This window comes from Melozone crissalis, unplaced genomic scaffold (genome assembly GCF_028551555.1).
Source record: "Melozone crissalis strain CALT ecotype California unplaced genomic scaffold, PUWL_Pcris_2 ptg000042l_1, whole genome shotgun sequence".
Taxonomy (NCBI): domain Eukaryota; kingdom Metazoa; phylum Chordata; class Aves; order Passeriformes; family Passerellidae; genus Melozone; species Melozone crissalis.
In genome coordinates this window covers 5350424-5373890 of record NW_026535820.1, presented here as the reverse complement: position 1 = coordinate 5373890, position 23467 = coordinate 5350424, and the positions used below count along the sequence as shown (strand labels likewise).

Genomic DNA, 23467 nt, shown 5'->3' with positions numbered 1-23467 from the left:
TATTAGAAGTTGGTGAAGTAAGGAGTTACAACTTTTACTTTTAAAGTCAGTCTAAAATGTACACAGGAAGGTGTGGCCTTATTGACAATCTGAACTAAAAGTTCTCAATGATTCCTAGTGACAGCAGCTTAATTCTGCATAACATAAATCTTTATCCATTTTAATTCTTCTCCCTGCAGAAGTTCCGATTTGCTTACTGTTCTATGCCAGCTCATAGCAATTACATTAATATATTAATTCCCAAAATACACTAATAAAACACCTCTAAATGGAGCTGACAGTGGCATGATCATAGAATATCTAATCAAACACAGCACCATTCCCTACCAATGGTCTGTGTTTACAGAAATTCAACTGACACAACTGAATGTTCTTTCAGACATGCCTGACACACTTCACCAGGACACTGAAGTTCAGGGCTAACACAGACATCTCCACATGAAGTATTCTTCTTCAAGCTATCATTTTCAAGGCCAAGGGCTCTTCCTCTGAAGACACTAGTACCTATAATATATCCCAGGGGGTTTTTTATTAAGTAAACAGATGTACTACATATTATAAAGATTGCTTATAAAGCAACATTCATGTGTACAGCAGGAAAATAAATAGATTCTGTCATGCTACATTACTCCACCAATATTTCTAAGCACATTTGTGACCATGAGGTTACAGTCTAAGCACTACCAGCCTGCATAATAGAGAAGCAGGGAGAAATACAGCTGCTGTTGCTAATGCAGTGTATGCTACAGGTAAGAAGTGTCTCTCCCTCACTCTTGATCCAATTCCTTCAGAGCCAAATTTCACAACAGAAATTATTGGGTTGAAAATAAAATAATACAAAATGGCTATATTTAGGTTACAAAATGATCTAAAATTCACATACAAAAGCCATAAGCTTCACTAAATCACAATAAAACAACACATTTGAAGCAGGAAAAATGAGCACTTTTCTGGAAGCATAGATAATTTTCTTGTTCTCAAGTGGTCTTCGACAAACTTGTTTTTGTTGTCATGCTACAAATTGAGTTTCCCCACACAGGTACCACCCGTTAATCTTGGAGGGAATAGTACACTGTAGGTACTACAAGGAAAACAGCAGCTTCTGGCAGCAAAGTACACAACAGAACACAGAAGTGCAATAATTTGGCAGTACAGGCCTGTGTTCCACCTGTACTTGTATTCAAAGTCATTTAGGAAGGGTTGCACATCTTCTTGCTTCAGGACTTTTTCTGATGATGATAGAGGTAGAGAGGCAAAAGAGTTACTTGGTTTTCTGTGAAGCTGAACCATCATTCTCTTCACAATAAACTATTGACACTTATTCATCTTACAAATATGTTTAAACTCTCTAAATTATCACCAAATTGGCCTAGCTCGTAAACCACTACTACTACACATTAATCATAGGTTTTCTACCTCTCATTAAAGAAAAAAAGCAAAGCCTACATTATTCCAGCTTTCCTAGCAGCAGCGCTGCTTATTACAGAATCACAGCATTGGTGAGGTAGGAAAGCCCCAGATGGGGTTCATCTGGTCAAACTCCTCTGCTCAAGCTGAGTCACCTAGACCAGAACCATCTCCTAGAGGCTTTTGTGCATTTCCAAGGATGCAGACTCCACAACCTCTCTGGTTGTGTCAACACCTGGTCACCCACCCTCACAGTGAAAAAGTGTTTCCTGATGTGCATCAGTTTGTGCCTATTGCCTCTGGTCCTCACACTGGGCACCACTGAAAAGAGCCTGGCTCTGTCTCCTTTGCACTTTCCCTTCAGGTATTTGCATACATTGAGAAGTTTGCCCTTGAGCCTTCTGTAGGCTGAACAGTTCCAGCTTTCTCAGCCTTTTCTTATCAGCCCTTTAATCTTCCTCACCCTTTGCTGGACTCTCTCTGGTATGTCCATGTCTCTCTTTTCCTGGGGAGCCCAGACTGGGACTCCAGGCGAGGCCTCTCAGTGCTGCACATAGGAGAGGGATCACCCCCCTCAACCTGCAGGCAACATTCCTCCTATTGCAGCCTGGATACCACTTGCTTTCTCTGGCTGGCTCATATTTAACTTGGTGCCCACCAGGAGACCCAGTTCCTTTTTTGCCAAGTCACTTGAGGGCTGCCCCTGCTTGTGCTGGGGCTGTTCCTCCCCATGGGCTGGGCTTTGAGCTTCCCTTTGAGCTGTTAGTTATTGCACATGGATAACCCAAGGTAGGTAATAGCACATTAACTAAATAAATGTCTTATCCTTTAGATCTGAAATGATCAGAGTAACTTCCAAATGAGAGAAGAGATTTTGAGTCTTGCCATCCCTCTGCAGCTCCAGAGCACCTGATTTGTGGGACTACACTAAGCCAAAAACTAATTTTCTCCCTTTAACATTAAACACTTACCCCAGGACAATTCACAATAAGCAAGTCAGATGCAGAGGTTCAATAGGTTATTAATTTAAAGGGGAGGCTGAAACAGAAAATAGCTGGCTTTCAAGGAACGGGGTGAGGGGAAAATACGTTCTCCAGCTGCAGGAACACTGATAGCTACTGTGCCTGCTTTTTTCCTTTCCCTCACAGATAAATTATTATTAAGGATACAAAAACCAAGTGCTTTGTGGTTTTGGCAGATCAGCTAAGGCCAGTTAATGGAAAAGACTGGTGAAATGAATGATACAGTTGTGCAATGGAAACTTGGCATTTCTCTCCTGGCACATTCATTCCCTTTAGATGCATGATTAATATGAGAATGACAACCTCCCCGCTTCTATCACGAGTCATGAAAAGAGATGCTAATTTCAGAGACACTACCAAACCAAGGCTCAGTAATGTACAGATCATGGAAAGAAGACAGTGAAGAATGAAGAGTGCACTGCATTTGCTCATGAACAAGCATGCTGCAAAAACATCTCCCAGCCCAAATATCTTTTCTTCCATTTGGAGCCTTCAGTGTGCTAAATGCTCTTCTAATATCCAATATTGACTATTTGCTCACAAGGACAGTTTAAGGACAAATTAGAACAATAAAATAAATTTGACATTTACAGCCTTTTGAACTGAAAGAGAATGAAAGCAAAACTGGGATGATGGACACGTTAAAAAGGACACTACAGAATTGAGAAGTGCTTTTGATGCAAGGAACCAGAAGGTGAACTGTAGGCCTTAGTGCCTGCTCAACACCAGCTGTCCTACGACTTCCTCTTGCCATTCCTTTGTAAATTAGAGTTGTTATCCAAAGCATCAATCACAGGTTTTGGGGCATTTTGTTTGTTTGATTAAAATGGTTATATTCTTGTTTCTAAGCATCTTAAGTGAGATGCTGGTATAATAAAAAATTCCTTTCTCTAAAATAAAGAAAAAGAAGTAATTCTGGTTATTAATATCAGTTATTTTGCTAGTGTGATGCATATATAGCAATAAAATAACACAAGTCGCCTTCATGCAACAGATTTCATCTGTATTCTGAGACGCTAATTTTAATCTCTTCCCACTCCCAATCTTTTAACTTCATGAAACCCTAAAATAAAATGTTTTAGCACATTTCACAGGGGTATTAAATATTTATTTTTCTCATGCCAATATAAAAAAACCAAAGTAAAGACAAGTGACAATCACTTAAAAGATCACAACATACTGATAGATTTAGTCTTAAAATTATATATTGTATATTAAAGACAAATATATATATTGTATATTAAGGACAGTCCACAAAAGGAAGAATAACAATTATTATTTAGTTTGATTATTAATGGAACCTTAAATCCTAGCAATATACTTCAATTTTCTTATAATGCAAAGACAGACTTACACCCTCCGACAGCAATCTGGTTAAAACAAGGCTATCCAGCTTCAAGAACTTTACCTGCATTTCTTCCTTGCTACAGCCTAAAAGGCAGCTAGAAAACTATCCATTATAAAAAGCACTGAGTTTTGCTACACACCAACAGAAAGAGCTAAACTGAGGATCATGAGTATCACTGCCAAAAAAAAAATTAAGGAAATGAAGGGGAAAAAAAGTATTTGATTATTTGATCCTTCCTACGTTTGGATGTAAAAACTGAAAGTTGAGGTGAGCACTGGCACACCAGATGAGGCTTTTCCTCCCAAAATATGAAGGAATTATGTTCTTTTAACTGAAGTGATCTCTCATTAATTTTCTGTATTAACCCAACTGCACATTTAACAGTTTGACATAGCAGATGCTAACATTAAACCTGACACATCATCTGAAATTTTCCACTACCTGTCAATATCTGTTGGAAAGAAATATTCCATTTTACATGCCAATTAAAAGCATCTAATGATGCACCTTTCTAAAGATCCATCTTTCCATTATACAAATAATTTTCAATTTATGAATAAAGTATGATCTAGCATTTCACACCACTAGAGGGACCCATAAGCATTCTAATTTCACATCTATTCCCATCAAACTATTAAGAAATGCACTATATTAGATCCATGAATGTTTGTGGGGTTTTTTTAAATTAAGAGTTGCTATTTTACCACTCATGGTTTGAATTTTAAAATATTTTTACAACATTCAGTATTCAAGTATTATATAAAACTATTAATTCATTTGGGAAGATATAATTTTAGTAGGGATTTTCAAGTTACATAAAAAGACTAATTTAGATTATTGGGTTCTAAATTATCTCACTATAGTTCCTGTCTTTCTTAGAACCACTTAGAAGACTAGCATCATTTTAAGACACTACACTTCTTCTGCTTAAAAAAATATTAAGCTATACTGTTTTGGTTTTAACGTACAATATGTAACTACATACACATTCATAAATATTTTTTTATTTTCCAAATATTTTCCATTATTTTCCAAATAATAATGACTGCTGGAAAATATGCTGTTGGTTAAGGATTAATGAAATAAACACGGCTTTGCAAGTGTCTTCTGAATGGAATGAGAAAAAAAAATTAGGTTTCAAGAAAGTCTAGCATTACCACAACTCTCTTAAAAGCTCTAGTGGTTTTCATCAGATGCTACCTGATGGAGGGGAAGTGCTGGGCATCACCATCACCTAAAATAACTTTTCCTGAAGGATCTTACAGAGCAAAAGGATCTCATTGCCTTAGAAAAGCACAGAACCATAGAATAATTTAGGTGGGAAGAGACTTCTGAATGTCCTTTAGTCCAATTCAAGAGCTAATTTGAGGGAATTTGCTTAAAGTGAAGGGATTAGACTACTTCAGTATGAAATAAATGCCAAAATCTCCAATGGCGCTGTCATGAAAAGGTATCCACAGGACTTTACTAATTTACCTCTTTTGAATTTTGGCTCATCTTAGAATTTCTGTAAACACCTCAAGAAAGATACAAAATTAAGTGGATTAAACACTGCCATTTCTATGCTCAAATGAGTAACACTTTGCAATAATCTCAAGACTAGGAAACTACATACAAGGCAGTCTTTCCATACCAGTTTACCAGTTTTCATAAACCCAGCAATCCTGAAGTTGTGGTTTTGGGGATTTTTTAACCCTAATCCATTCACTGGGCATGGCAAATCTGCAATTCACAACAGCATACTGTAAACTAAGAAACCTCGCTGAAGCTAATTATTTAGAGGAATATCATCAGAACACAAATATACAAAATATATACAAACACAGCCTTTTACAAAATGGGTTATGCCATGTTAATCAAGATACTGATCCTCCTGAAGAACTCGACATATAATGGTTCCAAACTCTTTTCCCAAAAGGATAATATATTTCAGATCGTTGCCAAATCATTTTCTTGCTGTCTTCCCAGAAAAATCCACCTCTCTTTGGTGTCCTAGAAATCTTCAGTTCTACAGTAAATGAATGACAGAACTCTCAACTCATCTTTTTTTGTCTATTTTTCATCACCAGAAATAAAAGAAGAATTGAAAAACAACCCATCATGGTTAACAGAAAATTCATTTCCTTTACCAGCCTTTACTTTACTTTATGGTCAGTACAGAAAGTCAAACTGGGAGCACATATGAAAACAAAAGAATTTTCAGGTATTTTCTACCAAATTGTCCAGCATACAAAAAAAAGCCTTTCTAAATAAGGTACTAGGAGAAAGAATACATTGGAGAGGTTCAAAAGAAATGGGGAAAAAAAATAGAATATATCACTGTCTTCTTCTATGGTCAAACTTAAGCCAGGAATGAAATACAGAGTGGCCTGTACCTGTGCAAGACTCCAGAGCACACAGACTGTTCCACAGTAGCTTGGAAAGAAGGAACAGTAGGTAAAACAAACATCTAGAATATCAAAAGGAAAAAAAAAAAAAAAAAAAAACCTGCTCTATTCTCAATTAGAACTTTTTAACCCCACATCTTCCTTAACCAAGTTCACTTCAAGCTCACTCTTTTCATTTGGCCAATACAACTGTATCTGGAGCATTTTCTGATTTCCCCTTGTGTAACTGCATTCTCCAACCTAAATCAAAGTCAAAATTTCTCTCATAGTATGAAACACAATTTACTTGAATAATCTGGACTGTGAATAATTAAAAGACAAATTCAGTATTGCATCATTCACAGAAAGGCAGCTTTTGAAGTAATCTCTCAAGTACAAGCTTTTTACTCCTCAGTGATGGTATTTTCAAAAGGCAACAAATACTTCAAGCTGTGATCACATAAATCTTCCTGCATTACTTTACTCATTGTGAAACTCACCCTTCTTCACAGAGGACTGCTGAACAAGACGGATAATTCCTGTTAAACATAACCAAATAGGTAATTCCTCTATTTTCTGAAATAAAAAAGGGCATTGAAATTAATCTGGACTCTGCTTAGTTTATCTCAATCTTTAGATGGTATCACCAAAAGCATCATTAACTGCTGCTACACAAAGATTTTTCAAATTGTTTCAGGCAATCAATTTGGATTTGCACTCGTGTCTTCTTTGAATTCTGGAATCTCAGCCAAGGGAAGTCTAAACTCACTGTTCAAGGTAAACATTTACAAATGGTTCATGAGCTAAGAACCAGAAAGTTAAAAACATCCTTGAAACAGCAAATGCTGACATTTTTGCCAGACCTCAGAATAGCTTATAATACAATCCACAAATGGTAATTTCCAAGTAAACAGTCTGAAGGTTGTATAATAAAGGTAAACTCTGGAATTTCATCATGCATTTGCACTCTCAAGGAAGAGAATTAGATTTATACATCATCTATAAAAATCTCTTCCTTTCTTTCAATTTCCCTGTTAAATGGCTCCATACACAGCTAAGGAGAATCATCTAAGTCTCAATGAAGTCTTATACTGTACCATTATTCTGTATGCAAGTGACTATTTTCTTCAAAATTGAGCATTCCTGAATGTTACCAAACACATACTGACTAATTCAAAATCCCTTCTTCTTTCTAAGATATTTTAACTCACAGATGTGACAGATTTGGTTATCTATAAAACACAAAACAGAGCCCCATGTAGTGGCAACATCATCATCCCCCCATAGAAGCATGCTCAGATGAGACTGGCACAAGAGAATTCTAAAAACCTTTTTGACAAGATCTTACTTATTCTAGGCCAAGCACAACAGGAAAAACAATAAGAAAACCAGGTTTCTTCTCTGCAAAACCAAAATATTCATTTTTCTATCTGGTTCCTCCAGACTATATCCAACAACCCTTTCCTGAAAGGAAGCTTAAAAGCATTAATTTCAGCTGTATCTGCATATGACATTTCTCAATATTTTTTTGTTATCTTAATTATTCATTTGATCTTCATTCATTTTGGCTTCACTTCCTCACTATAACATAATGTACAAATCACTGAGCACACTCACTGTTTGGGGGTTTTTTTCAGGAGAAACAGAGAATGATTAGGGCACATTATATATGCCTTTCTTTGTGCATGCTAGGAACACCTCCAACAATCAAAATTTCTTACAGGTAGTGTGTATACATACATACATACATAAAAAAATAGACACTACTGACAACTTCTCAATAGCAAGAAAACAAAGTCTACAACTTTATTGCTGGTTTACTGTTTCTGAAAAAAAGGAATATTTTTATCTTGTCACCAATTCTTCTATCAAAGATTTTGTTTCACATTAGCTTCTATCAACATATTCTGACAACACTGAAGACTGAATTACTGGATATGATGTCTCAAGCAATGTAAAGAAAATTTTGAAGTATTCACGTAACCCGTAGCCTACTGGTAAACCAGAAGACAGTAAGAGTGATTATAACCACTGCAATCACTTCTTCAATAGCTTCCCTGAAAACCAAACAGTACATGCTGCATTCTCACAGCAAACTGCAAAACTCCCTTCTTGTTTCTCATGGAGTGAAAAGTAGATCCTATGTTCTACAGTCACTACAAGAAAACATTACAGTGTATGCATTTTACTGCGCAACAGTGAATTCAGAGGAAGAAATTCAGAGGAATAAAGTTGGCTGCTCTCTCCTTTCCAGAAATGGTGGATTTAAGATGCCATCTTGATGTTATGCCCATGGTCCCACACAGGCATAACCAACAGAACACAGTAACAGAAAACCTGATAACTGATAACATTAACCAGCTGCCAACCAACAAGAAGAATATAATCCTCACTTTGCCCATTCACCAGGAAGCAGTGTTGTTAAAACAAAAATGTATTAAGCTATTCTTCTTGGTAGTTCCTGCAATTACCTATAAAAAGGAGACTGCTGGAATAACAGATAATGTATTAGGAAAACTACCATCGAACAAAGTTAGCTTAATCATCAGTGAAATTCTGCATTTAATAAAGCTCAGATATTACTCCCATTCCACTGTCCTAACAACAACAATATTTTTCCAACCCTCTTCCTAAAATCAAACTTTCTAAAAGTTACTGTTGAGAATACTTCTAGACAGGTTAGAAACTTGAATATTCATGTATCAGTTACAGAATTTTGGGATGAACATAGAGATGCTGAGCTTATAATGCCTAAGAAGATACAGAAGTGATCTTCAGAAATAAGTGCTGACAAACTTTACTTCGGCAACACTGGTTGAAGCTGTGAGTTCAAATAGTGTTATGAAGCAAAGGAATGCATTTAAAATTCACTACTTTTCCAACCTATCAGTAAAATACTGGGTTAAGAGCCTACCAATAAATATTAGAGAAGAGACTGGTCAGCATATTACTAGCTACCCCTCCTGAAAGGTATTCAAATTCTTCTCAAAACATCATTGACAGAAAAAGAAAACAATTCTGAACAACCAAAGTTAGCTAAGCAAAACACAGAACAGCACTAATGCTGTCAGTCACAGTCAGCACTGTGACTGACAGCAACTATATAAATCCTCTGCAAAACACATAAGCAATGACCATTGCAAACAATTTAGAACCACAGAATATTGATAGTGGATAGTACAAGGAAGTTACAGTGAAACTACACAAACACAATGGAGGAAGCATGTCCATGCATTACTGATGTTCAGGATCAGCTGTGGTGGGGAAAAACAAAAAAAGGCAACATTCAGATGGTTTAGTCTGCTTCAGCTAAAGAGACCCTTTCCAGTTCAGTATTTGCCCCAAGGAAAGAAGAGCTGGCTGACTCCTCTCACAAGTTATCGCTCTAATAGGTATTTTTCAGTCATGTACCCCTGTGTGGCAGAATCAACTCCTCCTGAAGTAACCAGGAGAGGGCAGGGGAACAGACAGGGAGAATATCCTAAAAATTAGGTCAAGTCTGATTCCTGCAACTTCTCTCTACTGGCAGTCTCACAGTGTATTGCTAAATCTCTTTGACTTAAAACAATTAAGGAAACTCTGATCAGGAATAAATTAGCATTGCAGAGAGGGGAAAAAAACATTTTATGGATAAAAAAGAATCCCACATTTATGTAAATTACTAGATAACCTACTAATATGGTGAGAGATTGTGCGGAATTCTTGACTTTGAAAGAAACTCCACAATGTGGCAGGAGCCCAGAAGTCAGAACACCTTTTCAACAAACTACAGTCCTGAAGTGCAAAAAAATCTGACTATAATATGACAACTCTGAAAACTAACAGACAAACTGACCTGCGTGGGAAGTTAAAGCCAAAGAATTTTTTGGCCCTCCTAGCAATATTTTTTGCTGTCATTAAACACCACAGGTGATGTTGCTAAAAGCTGGTGGCTGTGTCTCAACAAGTAGGGGCAAGGAGAAAGGGTGTGAAAGTTCTTTTACTGACTAGTCATGATCTGCCTGATGCACAATCATGAGTATGGAAAGAAACAGTGTGATGAGGACCATAAAAACCAGTTAATCTGACAACAGCAATAATATCATATGACTGCCTTTTAACAGGCAGTTATTTTAATACTTGTTAGCATTTCCTATATCAGCATGAAATGCCACATATATATATATATATATATACACAAAAAGACAATTACGTACTTCATAAATTGCATGCTATTTCTGCAGAGAATTTATTATACTCAATCAGGACTTGAGATGAAACTCTTATCCTCTGTATTGAAAAAAATCCACATAGCACACTCTTCAAACTTTGTTTTCTCACCTATTTTTATGAAACTTTTGAACAAAACTAAGAGTTTAAGAGTTTTAGAAATTATCTACTTTTAAAAATTATAACTTCAGTTAAGATCAGAGTATAAGACCAGTTTCTGCCACTCATTTTTATTCATAAAGTAATTACAACAACCACACTTACTACCATGAAATCAGCTTTACTAAATCTCTCCATTGCATTCAGAATACTTGGAATTGTGCTGATACAATGCTGGTATAGATCCTTTATGACACTTAGTACCTTAATTATTGGCATAATTTAATTAAGACTCAGATCCCCTGCACTTTTGCTGCATATTGGTTTGGTGGTGTCAAAACTTTATATTACAACAACTACTGACAAATTTAGTTGTAATAATATGGATGGATAATTTAACTTTTTTCTCTACAAAAATATTCTTCTTGTAACACTTCTGAAAAAATAAAAGATTCCTCAAACACATAATCAAAAAAATTTAGGCTGCCACTTTCTCCTAAAACTTTAATTTTTATTTAAGATCTGTCTCTGTCCAAAAATTTAAGGCCTAGCTACGCACCTGAGTAGATGTAAATGTTCATTCATTATGACGAGGTCAAGAATATTGATATTACTGTAATCCTGTTCAAGCATCATCCTGGACAGGGCCTTTCTAGTGCTTTACAAAAACAGAAAAGTATTCTCCTCAACAGAGTGTGTCTGCCTAGTAAGCACACAGCACACACATCAGTAGCTGTTTAGAAGATACATCTTCATTTCCATATGGATTCAGGTCTAAATTCAATGAGTTCAAAATTATAATTTTTTAAAAAAAAATATTTAGTAGTGAAGATATTCCTCTTCTATTTTTGGTAATGAGCTAGAATGAAAGATTTTCCTAAGAAGTATAAAAAAAATCGTCTTGCTATAAGAGCTGCTAACTTTACTTTAGAGGCTCAGTTGTTAAAATTGATGGAAGCCTTTGTTTATTTGTCATTTATCTGCTTTTAAATACTTACAGTGAAAAATACGGAAATCAATGTATGGATGAGAACCTCTTCTCTCTGTTTCAAATCCTGCCCGACTTCTTACTCGCACATCTCCTAGAAACAGGGTCAAGAGTGAAATAAAAGTGTGGAAGAGTGGCAGAGATAAAATGCAAATGAACATAGCCTGGAGGGGTAAAGATTCATGTTCTTAATGGAGGAGAGTAATTCAAACAATAGGCCTACTTCAATGCTGTTTGTTTTAAAGGTGAAATTCAAAACAAAGTTTGAAGACTTGTTAAACATGCAATCACATGCTTTCTTGCCAAAATCTCTCCTGCCTAAGCATACGTTGCCAGAAGCATGTGATAAGCATTCAGATGAAATTAGGAAGAGCTTGCTACACCAGTATGGTAAAAATGCACCTTAATATGACAGAAAACAAGAACATTTAAAGTTGATTTGTTCCTCAGTAACACACATACAACAATAACATTTTGTAGAATACAAAAAAGATTCAACTTCTAGAAATGGTAGCTTTTAGCAAAGAAGCTAGTTACAATATGGTTTTATATTATAAAATATTTTCCCACTAGCATTTACTTACTTGCGCTCAGCTGTTTGAATATTACACAAGAGCCTATTAAAATACCAAAACTCAGTATTAAAATTTGATCAAACTATTTTGCACTGTAATTAGCTTCAACCTCAATCTTTTAGCATGCTACTTGATTTCTACTTATGCATTTTACCAACTGAAAGCTGATCAGTATTCTTTTGTTAGACAGTTGTATGTATTAATATAAGCAGTTCACCTGCATTAAAAACTTTCACTTAAAATCCTTTTGTAATTACAAATTTGGAGAAATCTTCGAGAATCAAATGCAATACTGTTTCCCTCCTCAAACTCTAACAAAGATAAATTTAAGATGTGCAAATGTTGTGGTTTCTGATTATGAGAATCTATCAAGTGTCGTATTCGCCTCACTTCAAACACAGCACTTCCCACATGAAACCAAAATAAGTAATTAACAAAAAAGCACTATGATTGAGTTTATAAGAACTAAATAAAAATACAGCTATTTATTTTTCATCAAGTCATAGGCATCTTGAGAGCATTTTTTTCCATTTTTTCTTTTCTAACATGCAATGTGTAACGCTGAAGCAGTCAACTTATCAGACAATAGCTAAAGGTACTGACTTACACTTCAGTAAATATGCTTTTAAATACCTAACAGGTATCTTTCTAGAGATACATATCTATAAACACTGACACATCTACAGTGATGCACTTCACATGAATGTTATCTTGTGAGGCATGCTGGAAGGACCACAAAAAGGGAAAGCAGGCCCAGGGCTCCCCTAAAGTTTACACATTGGTAAACATATAGTAAATACATGTGCCCTTCAGTTATTAATCCTTTTTTATTTTAACTGAAAACCATAACTGAGCTGCAAGGGAAAGCAACCCAATTACTATCTCCAAGTATTAATTTTCAGACCACCTACAATATATTACTTATAAAGGCTTCAAGCATTCATTTGAGCAGAGTGCAAGAGACTTGTTTCCTTCCAGGCAATACAGAGGCAGCAAATTGTAGAACTCTTCTGTTAGGCACAAGCAACTGGTGAATTTTATTTACAAAATAAATTAACAAAAGTGAAAAAGAGAGGAAACTTTGGAAGAGAGGGGGCAAATGCATTAGTAGCTGTATATGAAAATAACAGTGTGCATGGAGGAAAATTCGACTTTCATTACCTTTCACTCATATTTATCTGGGTAATCAGGCATAGCTACAGCTGTGTGAATGAGTTCACCAGCTAAATTAAAAGAAAATAAAAGAGGTTTTTTAGTGAAGCTAATTTTTTACAGAAAAAGTGATACAGCTTTTGTGATTTATTTTTAGTTTAAAATGCAGTTTTTTAATTTTAAAATTTACAAACCACAGTACCAATTAGCAAATAATTTCAGACAGTGTATGACTAGGTTGTGGCAAACAATTTGTTTTAAGTGTCAAAAATAGGAAAAGTTTACAGAAAAATACCTGAAGACCAATATGGAATTCTGCAAATAACAAAATGAGCAGGTTCATCTGATAAATGATGTCCAGAAAGTTTCTCTTTGCTTTGTTCTTTTTCATTTACTACCCTTGACTAACAGCATAGACTAACAACACAAATAATAGTATCCTTGGTACCCTTGAAATGCCTGCAATGTTGAGAACTTTAGGGAGGAAAGCAAGAAAAACTCTCTGCAAGTAAAATGAAGAAGTGCAACTGACTACATTACTTTAAACAGGAATGATTTGAATATTTATTTACAGGAGTATTTAGCCAAAGAAGGAATTGTATACTAAAAATGCACATGGCAAACTAAGAAAAAGGCAGCTGTAATAAGAAAAAGCTAAAATAATTGTATTTACTTGCATACATATAAAATGAGGAATTCCCAGCAAGGAAGGTAAATATTTTCATTATATAGTTATTGAACAAAATTCTCTCTCCCTAATCATGGTAGAAGAAGCGATTAAAAAAAGAAGAACAATATCTCAACAATTAATTTTTTTTTTTAGAATACAACTGGATTTATTCTGGAAAAACATACCCCTTCTACAAGACTGGAATTCATTACAGCAAACAAAGCAGAAAATTCCCTTGTGCCAAAACAAAAGCAAAAGAGATGCCTCCATTATCATGGTACAGAACTGCTGCATTTTTCAAGATTTCAGACCATAAATGTACTTGAAAAATATTGGTACAAGTGGAATTTGATGATACCATACATCCATCTGAAGTTTCTAAATAAACAGAAGTAGAAAAAGGGATAACCGGCTGCACATTATGAAATAATGTGCTATTGGCACAGTGAAACTAATCTCTAGTGCATATGTATAGTTAGTTCCAAAACATCCAGAAATACTGGATCATCATTATGCATTCACTCTTTGGTTAATGTAACCTGCAGAAGATTAATGGATCCCAAATTCACCCACTTCATTGTACCTTCACACAACATAACATGTTCACATCAATTTGCTTGGGAAATCCTGCACAAGTGTTTTGCAATCCTGTGAAGTTATGCAGAATTTAATTTTAGGAGGCATGTTTATCGTCACAGAGAACTTCACAAAAAAGCAGAAGATATCTCAGATTTGAGATTACTTTTATCAATCAAAAGGACACTGTTACATAATTCCTTCAAACAGCAACAGAAGTCCAACCTCAGAGCCAACCATTATTACAGTAGCCAAAAGACAAAATTCAAACCTAAAACAAAAGAACTTATGAATAACATTTCTTTATTTAGACCCTTACAAACATATTGAAATGCTTACACAATCTTTTTAAGCCATCAGATCCCACAGTTTGCTTATAGTTAAATTTCCTTGGGGGAGGGCAGCAAGCTGACTGACAGTTTTTATCTGAAGTATCTCTTCTTCAGCCACTTTCAGCCACACTGGAAAGATTCCTGTGTTAGCTCTATGGAACACATTCAAGTCCAGCATCTTAATGATACTGGACTTCCAGGAACAATTTTTTTTCCCTCTTTGTGAGTTTTGCTGATTCCAAAGAATCAAGAGAAAGATTTTAAAAATGTGAAACTTTCCTTTCCAACCTTTATTCTGAGCACAAAAATGATACAATATCTGATGGCTGAGTATTTAGCTACACTTTTTTCCAGAATAGTCCTGCATGATCAGGATCACTTGCATTTTTAAGACAAAGATCATACTGGCAAAAACTTAATTGAAGACTAAATCAATCATGGAAGAAGGAATGTAAGAGGGAAGTTTGCAGCTATAACTGAAAACTGAAAAGTAATCAGGGCTGTAACAAAACTTACCTTGAAATAGATTGTTTAATTCCTGCCCCTGTCTCAGATTCCTGCTCACACCACAAGGACAGCTCTGATACTTACGAGGCAGCTGAAATGCCACAGCTGACATCCCTGGGCATTAGGGTTACCCAGCACACACTTGGTGCTGCCCTGACACTGCAGTGTGGCACAGCAACAATGCAGCAGCTGCTTGGGGAGCTGAGGCCATCCAGAGCAGAGGCAGAAACCTCAGAGACCATGAAGGACAGCTGGGAGCAGAAATTACAACAGCCACCTCAAGGTAAAAGATTCAAGTCAAAGCCAAGAGGTTGTGAAGAGCAGGATTTTCAGACAGAATTAATAACTTCACAGATTAAAATTCCTATTAAATTTGTTGGAGAAACAGATGACAGGTCAGCTGAATGTGACAGAATTAAAGCAAACAGAAAACAAAAACAAACTACCAGAGAAAAGCATGCACAGTACACAGTAGTTTTTGTCCAATGTTTCCTATTTGAAGTGATCAAGACCTCTAAAGGAAGATAAATGCTCCAATTGTAGCTGAGAGGTGCATGCTCACCAATACAAGCAGTCAGTGTCCCACACTTTCTACCCCATGCACAGTAGAAAAACCTTCAGTCAATATAAAGCAACAAGAAAAGGAAACCAGAAAAGCAATAGAAAAATCAGAAAACTATCAAGATTACACAGAAGCACTTACAAGATATTTTGAGAATTCCCCATAGTTGCTGAGAAAAGTGGTTGCGGTGATGCAGATGTTTTAGCCTTTCCAAGGTCTTAAAAGAAAAATTCTACAATGCTGCATCTGTATCTATATTTTAAAATAGTAAATAAGGCACACAGGAGTGGCTTAGTGTATATTTTGGGAAGGGGGTATGACAGATGAGTCATTCCAGTCAATGCTGCCTGTTTATATCGACACACCAATGCAGGCAGTTAGGAGTGAGCTTTTTATTTTGCATACTCCTAAACAGGATCTTTTAAATTGAACCTGGACACACTGCCATAGCACAGGAATTCCTAATTACTTGGTGAAAATGAATTTCCATTGGATTACCATTGGAACAGCCTGAAAACATTGAATGAAGCAACTTCATGGCCAGCACAACTAAACAAAGGCAGAGAGAGTTATTGTAGATAATTTTAGCCTTACATTTCTGCTCTGCTAAGATAAACACCTTATCAAGGTACATTTTATTACTAGATACATTTATTCCATTAGTATGGAATAAAACCAACCAAGTAAAAGGCAAATCTACTCATGACTGTGCCTAACTTCCCATTAAGTTACAGCTGATGATTCCTTATAGATTATTTTGCTCAAGTGCACTAAGATAAATAGAACAAAACCAAAAATCTAATAATACTGCAGGAAAAGCAATGCTTAGCTTTTCTTGCAAAAAATTGTAATAGAATACATTAACCCTTGAATCTACTCTAATATGAATGTTTCTACATACTGATGAGTGCAACTGTTCAGCTTTCAGGCTGGTCTTTTTTACAGACGATTTACAAGTACAAAAAAATATGTAAATAGTTGCTAACTTGTACAGTATAGTACAGATAACATTTGCATAAACCCAGTGATATCTATTAAGTGAGAAAATAACACAAATTTACCACACAATGATTCAAACATGCCATGAGCAATTTTTTGTTTGCTTGTTGGTACCCTCCTCCCCCACCTAAGTTGGAAGTCAATCCTTTATAAGATTTACTGCTTCTGAATAGCAGAACAGCATGAATGAATTATGCCAGCAAGAATTATACTATTCATAACAAACATCAATCTCATTATGTAATAATTAATTTCAATGAGAGTACAAGTGAAAAATTAATTTACTTAACATCATGTTCTGAATATTTTCCAGTTCTACCTATGAGAATAGTGGAAGTTTTCCAAGACAAATTAAATTTTTCTCTCCAGTCAGATGTATGTTATCAAAAACTAGAGGAAGCCATGTTTTGCTTCTCTCTAGATTTTCTTCAGCATTATCACAAATCCTTCTGCAGAAATGATGGGCCTAACTTCTTCTTAAGTTCTGAAAACAAAATAAACCTATTTACAACAACAACTCAGCAGCTTTTACAGTAAACATTTAGAAACCAGTATCTTCTGTTCTCATCTTAACAAATCCCCAAAGTAATTAAATTGTCTGATCAAAACCCCTTCACTAGACAGTCAGTGCTACAGTATTAACAACTACAGAAATGTAAAAAATCAAAATAACTGGAAAAAAAAGTGAAGCTGCTAAGTCAAAATTGAATTTATATGTATATATGACCATATATTCCTACATATGTAGGTTAGGATTATAAATTCTTATACACACATGCATATAGCTTACAAGTTTAAATTCAGAGACAATGCAGTTATGAATTTCTGGGGACTTGAACATGTGGAATATACAACTAAACTGAAAAGACTCAGGGCATAAAAAGACATGTTCTGGCTGATTTAGTTAGAGATGGTTAAGAATTTATAATGAGTAGCTGCTGGTGTTCATTGAGCTGTGTGAGACATCAAGCAAGCATTCCTAGTCCATTTCAACACAGATTCATAGCTCAAGGTGGCTAAATTAAGTGGCATCACACAGCAGTGGAACAGACTTAGAGCACATACACAGTCCCCATGCCATCTGCACCACCAGCAGCCTCCAGAAGAGGTGTGGGAAATACTGAATCTGGCAGCCAGATCTGCAAGAGCCTTCCATCTTTCTCCTCTCAACAAATGACCTCAACTCCTTCTGCACACTCACTACCACAGAGGGTCTCTGGATGCTTTCCCCTCCCAATACCATTCTTTTGTTTGAACTGGGCTTTACCCTTTATCTCCTTGCTACTCTGGAAGCACTCCTCAGTAAGTTGACTGAACCACTCAGCCCTGTCAAGCACCCTTTCCTTTCTCAAGTCACCTTTAGGATTAACAATAAAAATATTGTTTAAAATCACATCATTATCCCAAGAACACCTGGCACATTTCATAGCCTCAGTACTGAAGTTTTTAAGAATGTGTGGTGACTCTCCAATAAGTGTTCTCTAAGCTATAGTTTTAGCTAGAAAGACACAATGCAGAGGTGGTAAATTCCATTACAGAAAGATCCATCATGAGTCACTTAGAAAACTTTACTTCTACCAAACACATTGGGTTAATTATAAGACCTTTCCTTCTTCTTCAATATAGGAGTAAAACATCCTACACAATGTTTAACTCAGGAACAAAGAAACTAAAAAAGGCAAACAACCGAAAAAAAACCCAAGTCAACATATAAGAACCCAAACTCTTGTAGAGATTGTAACCAAAATATTATCCAGGAGAAAGAGAATGCTAAGTTTATCAATTCAACAGAGATATAAAAAAGTTATTATTTAAATCAATCATAAATGTTGGAAGTTGCAATATAGAAAATGGTATGCTTACCTAGCATACGAATGTACAACGCAGTCTGATCTGAGCTGTCATAGGAAATTGCTCCACGTCTCTGAAAAAAATAAGTGTATTTTAAGCAAGTTAGAAGCAAATAATTTTTAAATTGAAACGAAAATTATTGACCATTTCCATTTTAACTCTTAATATTAATTTTAGAAATTGTGTGTCTTTCATGCAAAATGCCTTTTTCAAGTATATGTATTGACTGATTTTGCTTTAAGAGGGAACAAAGGAAGGATAGGAATTGGCAGTGAAAGGATTATGAAACACGAGATCAGAGTGTGGTTAAAAACACCCCCATATATTCCTTTCCAATGTTCCTCAATCATTCCTCACAATAGGAAAGACACAGGATGAGATTATGCAGATACAAGAAAGTGCTCCTCATGGCCTTCTAGAACACCATATTGAAACAAATACTTGCAGTTCCTGGTTCATGTATCTACCATTTCCTATGGGGTATTTCCATCTTCTAAAGGTAAGAGATGTAATAAGTGAAATTACACCATTACTGCAGCCCTAGGATGCCACATGCTACTTTCATTCTACCTTATATTTTCTGTAGGCAAAGCAAGGTATCACTGAGGTAAGATGCATAAAGGCATTTCAGAGAAAGCCAGCAAGTAGTTTTTCAAATTTGATGATAAAAGTTCAGAAGAGTCATCAAGTTATCCATGCACAAGACTGAGATACTCCCACATAAACTGTATTTTTTACCTACATGGGACACATTATGTGTCATACATACTAAGCTACTGTGGTAGTTACAATCCAGGAAGTCCCCTATGAAGTGGTGAACTTCTCCTCTAACAGAAAAACTGGAGCAATGTTCTCACTGGCATCACACAGTCTGCAAAGCATGACTCCACCTAGCACCCAGCCTCACATCGTGCCTTTACCGTACTTTGACCATCTTCTGCCCCTTCCTAAGGCCTTCATTAATGTTACCTGTTAATCCCAGGATGAGAGGATCACCTTCACAATCAGACCTCCATTTTTTCTTTACAGAAATAAGATTTTTTGTGGGAGGTGCATATTAGAAACTCCTATGACCTTTCTCTGCACACCACACTTCTTTCTTACATTGAGGACAGTGAAGTCCTTGATGCCACCAAGAGTCACCACATGCCTTTGAGAACTTCAGATAAAAGTCAGCCTGGTGGCAAACACAATCATCCATTTTTCTATGTACACATCAGGAACAACACTAACTCGGGGACACACAACAGCCTGAAAACGTGCAAGTTCAAAAGATAAGAAATCAAATCATGTTAGGAAACAGGACAGAAAAAATAATGTTGCCTATTGAGAAGAATTCTGAAGGAAATGAAGGAAAGAAAAATTACATGGAAAAGCAAAAAGGTAGAACTGCTGATATGCATCTATCTACAGAACAACCTAAGTGAACTCAAAGACAGACTAAAGATGAGCAACCTCAATCACTGTGATCTGTACAAGTGATGTGCTTAGACTCCAAACTCATAAGTTACACTTATTCTTTTAAATATTTTTCATGCCAAAACAAAAATTAAAACCTTACACTTGAAGTTGTAGAAGTTTTTTCCAACAGTAAGATTAATATGCAATTACAGAAGTGACCAAAGACCTAGCTCCAAATGGGGTCCAATAATAATAATGGGGTCCAAGCTGTTGTAAAGACTACAAGGAAGAATTCCCTGTACAGAACTTTTATGTTGTCTCAGCCTTTGTTCTATATTTTCTTGGAAGATCATAAACCATGCAAATAATTTCTCAATATATGTTTGTACAGCATTTCTCACAGCACTATGCCTGTCCCGATGAGAAAGGTAGAAATACAGCTACTCAGCCAGAAAATGATGCCGATTTCTCACTAACATTTTCAATGTTTTTCATTAAACTTGCCTTTGAGTTTCAGAAAATCTCAGCTAAATATATTTTCCATAGCCTGGAACATTTCATATCACTGACTAGGCACAATCAGTGATGTAATTTAGTGCTAACTTGCAATTTGCACCTGTCCATCACAGATTTCTGGACATGTCCAATACAGTTCTGTAATCTAATACAGGAGAAACCTAAGCACACATGCAGCTACAAGACCTACGTACAACTGGAGCATTAGTCTGCAAGAAAGAAAACAATATACAAAAATTTACTGAAAAAGAAACCCTTTTGATATGTTGATTCTAAAATATTACTTGCTCCCTAAAATAAAATATTGTTAGATAAAGCAGTATGTATAAAGTAGTGCATCCATGTATGATATCAAATACAAAACAGATTTTTAAAAACATACAGTAGTTGCTCACATAGACAAGTGATTTTGCTCTGCAAGGACATATTTGAAACAATCAAATCTAGTAAAATTACCTTAGAAAGTTTGGTTCTCTAAGGAAAAATAGAGACAATTTATTGTATAAATTTCACTAGCAATACTACACAAATAGCAGGACAATTTCAGCTAATTCTGCTAAAAGGACTGAGGTCTCAAAGATACTTACTCATTGAAATTTGTTAAATAAAATAGGTAAGAGGAAAACATGTATTAGCAAGTTCCACCAACAGATGTTGGGGTGGGAGGGATAATGAGTGGTCAGATCTCTTATCTTTAGACCAAGCAAGTAAGTGAGCTACAGATAGTTGAGCACTGTGGTGGTGGGCAGTCAGAGACAAAGGACAAAGCTAATGGTACAGAGGTTTTTTAGCAACTTGTGGTAAGCAAACAAATAATATTGCACTCATCCAGACACAGATTGCTTTGTGTCAGCTTACCCTGCAAATAGGTAACAGACCATCTCCTGCAGGCTGTGGTGTACCACCTATTTTCCCACTTCAAATAACACTGACAGTGCATTTGTTATTCTACCCCCTACAGTACTCCATAAAAATGCAAGGAAAAAGGCAGGAAGAGATAAGTAATTTAACATACCCTCTGTGGGGTTCTTTAAGATACATTGTCGATTCCAGTACTTAAACCCAGCAAGGAAAAAACACAGATTTAATGCTTCAGTTTTTCCTGCGATATGATCGGACAGCAAATTCATAAGAAGAAAGACAAACGCGTCTTGAAGAACTAAAGTTACTGCCAAGCACCAAACTGTTCAAACAACTTAATCAGCAGGATTTTACCCTGGTTAATGACCAAAAATGCCACCCTCTTCATGGCTAATCAAAGGCCCATTCTCTGTAGCCTACACCAAGACACCAACACCATACTTACCCTAAAAATATACCTTACTTACAAAGTTGAAACAACCATAGCATACACTGAATAACCCTACAGAGACCTTGGATCAGAAAATATTACTTGTTGTCATGTTATTGTCAATATTTTTAACTCATTTAGCATAAGAATTTATTTCTAAATCTCTGCACCACCTCTCTGTCTACCTGAAGATTTGTACCTGTTAACAGCATTACTGACCCTCTGTACAAAAATCAAACAAGTAAGCACCATTCCAGCAAGCAGACAGAATTACTAGTGCTCAAAGACAAGGCAACCCTCATGGGTCTGTGTTTAGGCAGGTTCCATCTACAAGCACAAGGACAACTTGGTTGGTGGGAATGTGCTGGATCCTAAGTGATTCAACAAATTCCTCAAATGATTACCTGAGGTTCTCAACTGCTCTGCTCCCTTCCAGGCACGAGAACAGCCACCTGACCTGGGTGGACTGATTGCTTCAGCCATGAAGATGGATATCAGAAAGATGACTGGGAAGGGTAGTTTATACTGGATTTCCACTGTCAAAGCCTCACCTTAAACTTCAGTTTCACATTAGAGTATCATTTATTCTTTAGAAGGGTGATACAGTCAAAAAGCTTCCTTTTTTCTTCTCCTTTGAGACATATTTGTGGAAGGTGAATGGAAGATGTTCAAACTAAATTGGAAGATCCATTAATCCTCTAACAACACTGATACAAGGACTCGGCAAAATCATGCAAAGGGAGCATCTAGCAGAACTTAAATCTAAGTCAGATCTCTCTGAATATCTTTTCACAGAGTATAGAAAGTTATTAAAGGCCACTCAATGGGAACAACGTGCCAAAATAGCACACAGATACATCTTCAAAGGGAAACCGCTTCAGTGATGCCTGGGAGCACAAGCATTTGCATGTACCACTTGGAAACGGAGCACCTGCTGCTGTTTGTGTCAAACAGAAATGTTTCCATTGATGTATCAGTTTTATCCCAGACTTCCCAATCTTGCTGAGAGCAGAGCACCAGCATTACTGCTGGGCACTTCATTTCAGCAAGGGCCAGCTTGTGGACAGTCTAGCAAAACAACTCCTGTTCTCATTCTCTAACGACACCTGCTAGAGGTGTTTGCCTTCAAAATTCAGTACCACCCATCAAAAGAACCATCCGTGCTTTTTGATGGACTACACGACCCTCATTTTGCTACTCAGTTATCTATTCAGAAGCGGGGAAAGAAAAGACAGGACAGAAAGCAACACAGGCAGGTGTTTTTACCTACCTGACTTTCTAGTCCAAGCTCTTTGCTGAACTATTAGAGTATTTGTATCAATTGCTCTGAAGACAAGTGTGGAGAAGTTGTTATACCAATTGCAATGTACTGGTTATGCTACCTCAAATATACACCCTTGGAAAGCATTTAAGATCATAAGACCATTTATGAACTAGAAGTCTTGAGAATGACAAACTCATTAAGGCCTTACTTCTCCAACTATTATTAGATTTCAAAAGCAAGACTGTCACGTATCTTAGACTTATTAAAAGTATTTAAAAGATCCATGCTAAGAGTCAGTTTTCCAAAAAGCACCATCAAGTTTTTAACTCACT

The 23467-nt window shown here is 36.2% G+C and overlaps 1 protein-coding gene across 2 annotated transcripts in view; it reads right to left on the bottom strand.

Annotated features, from left to right (window-relative positions):
• Positions 1-23467, bottom strand: part of PDE7A (phosphodiesterase 7A) — a 75312-nt gene that overhangs the window by 16347 nt on the left and 35498 nt on the right. The window contains exons 2-3 of one of the 2 annotated variants that reach the window (XM_054284891.1): positions 18676-18736; positions 11450-11533 (exon numbers count right to left, since the gene is read on the bottom strand). In XM_054284891.1, coding sequence (XP_054140866.1) covers positions 11450-11533; positions 18676-18736 — 145 coding nt within the window. The remainder of the gene's footprint in view (positions 1-11449; positions 11534-18675; positions 18737-23467) is intronic. The other variant, XM_054284892.1, reaches the window with a different exon arrangement.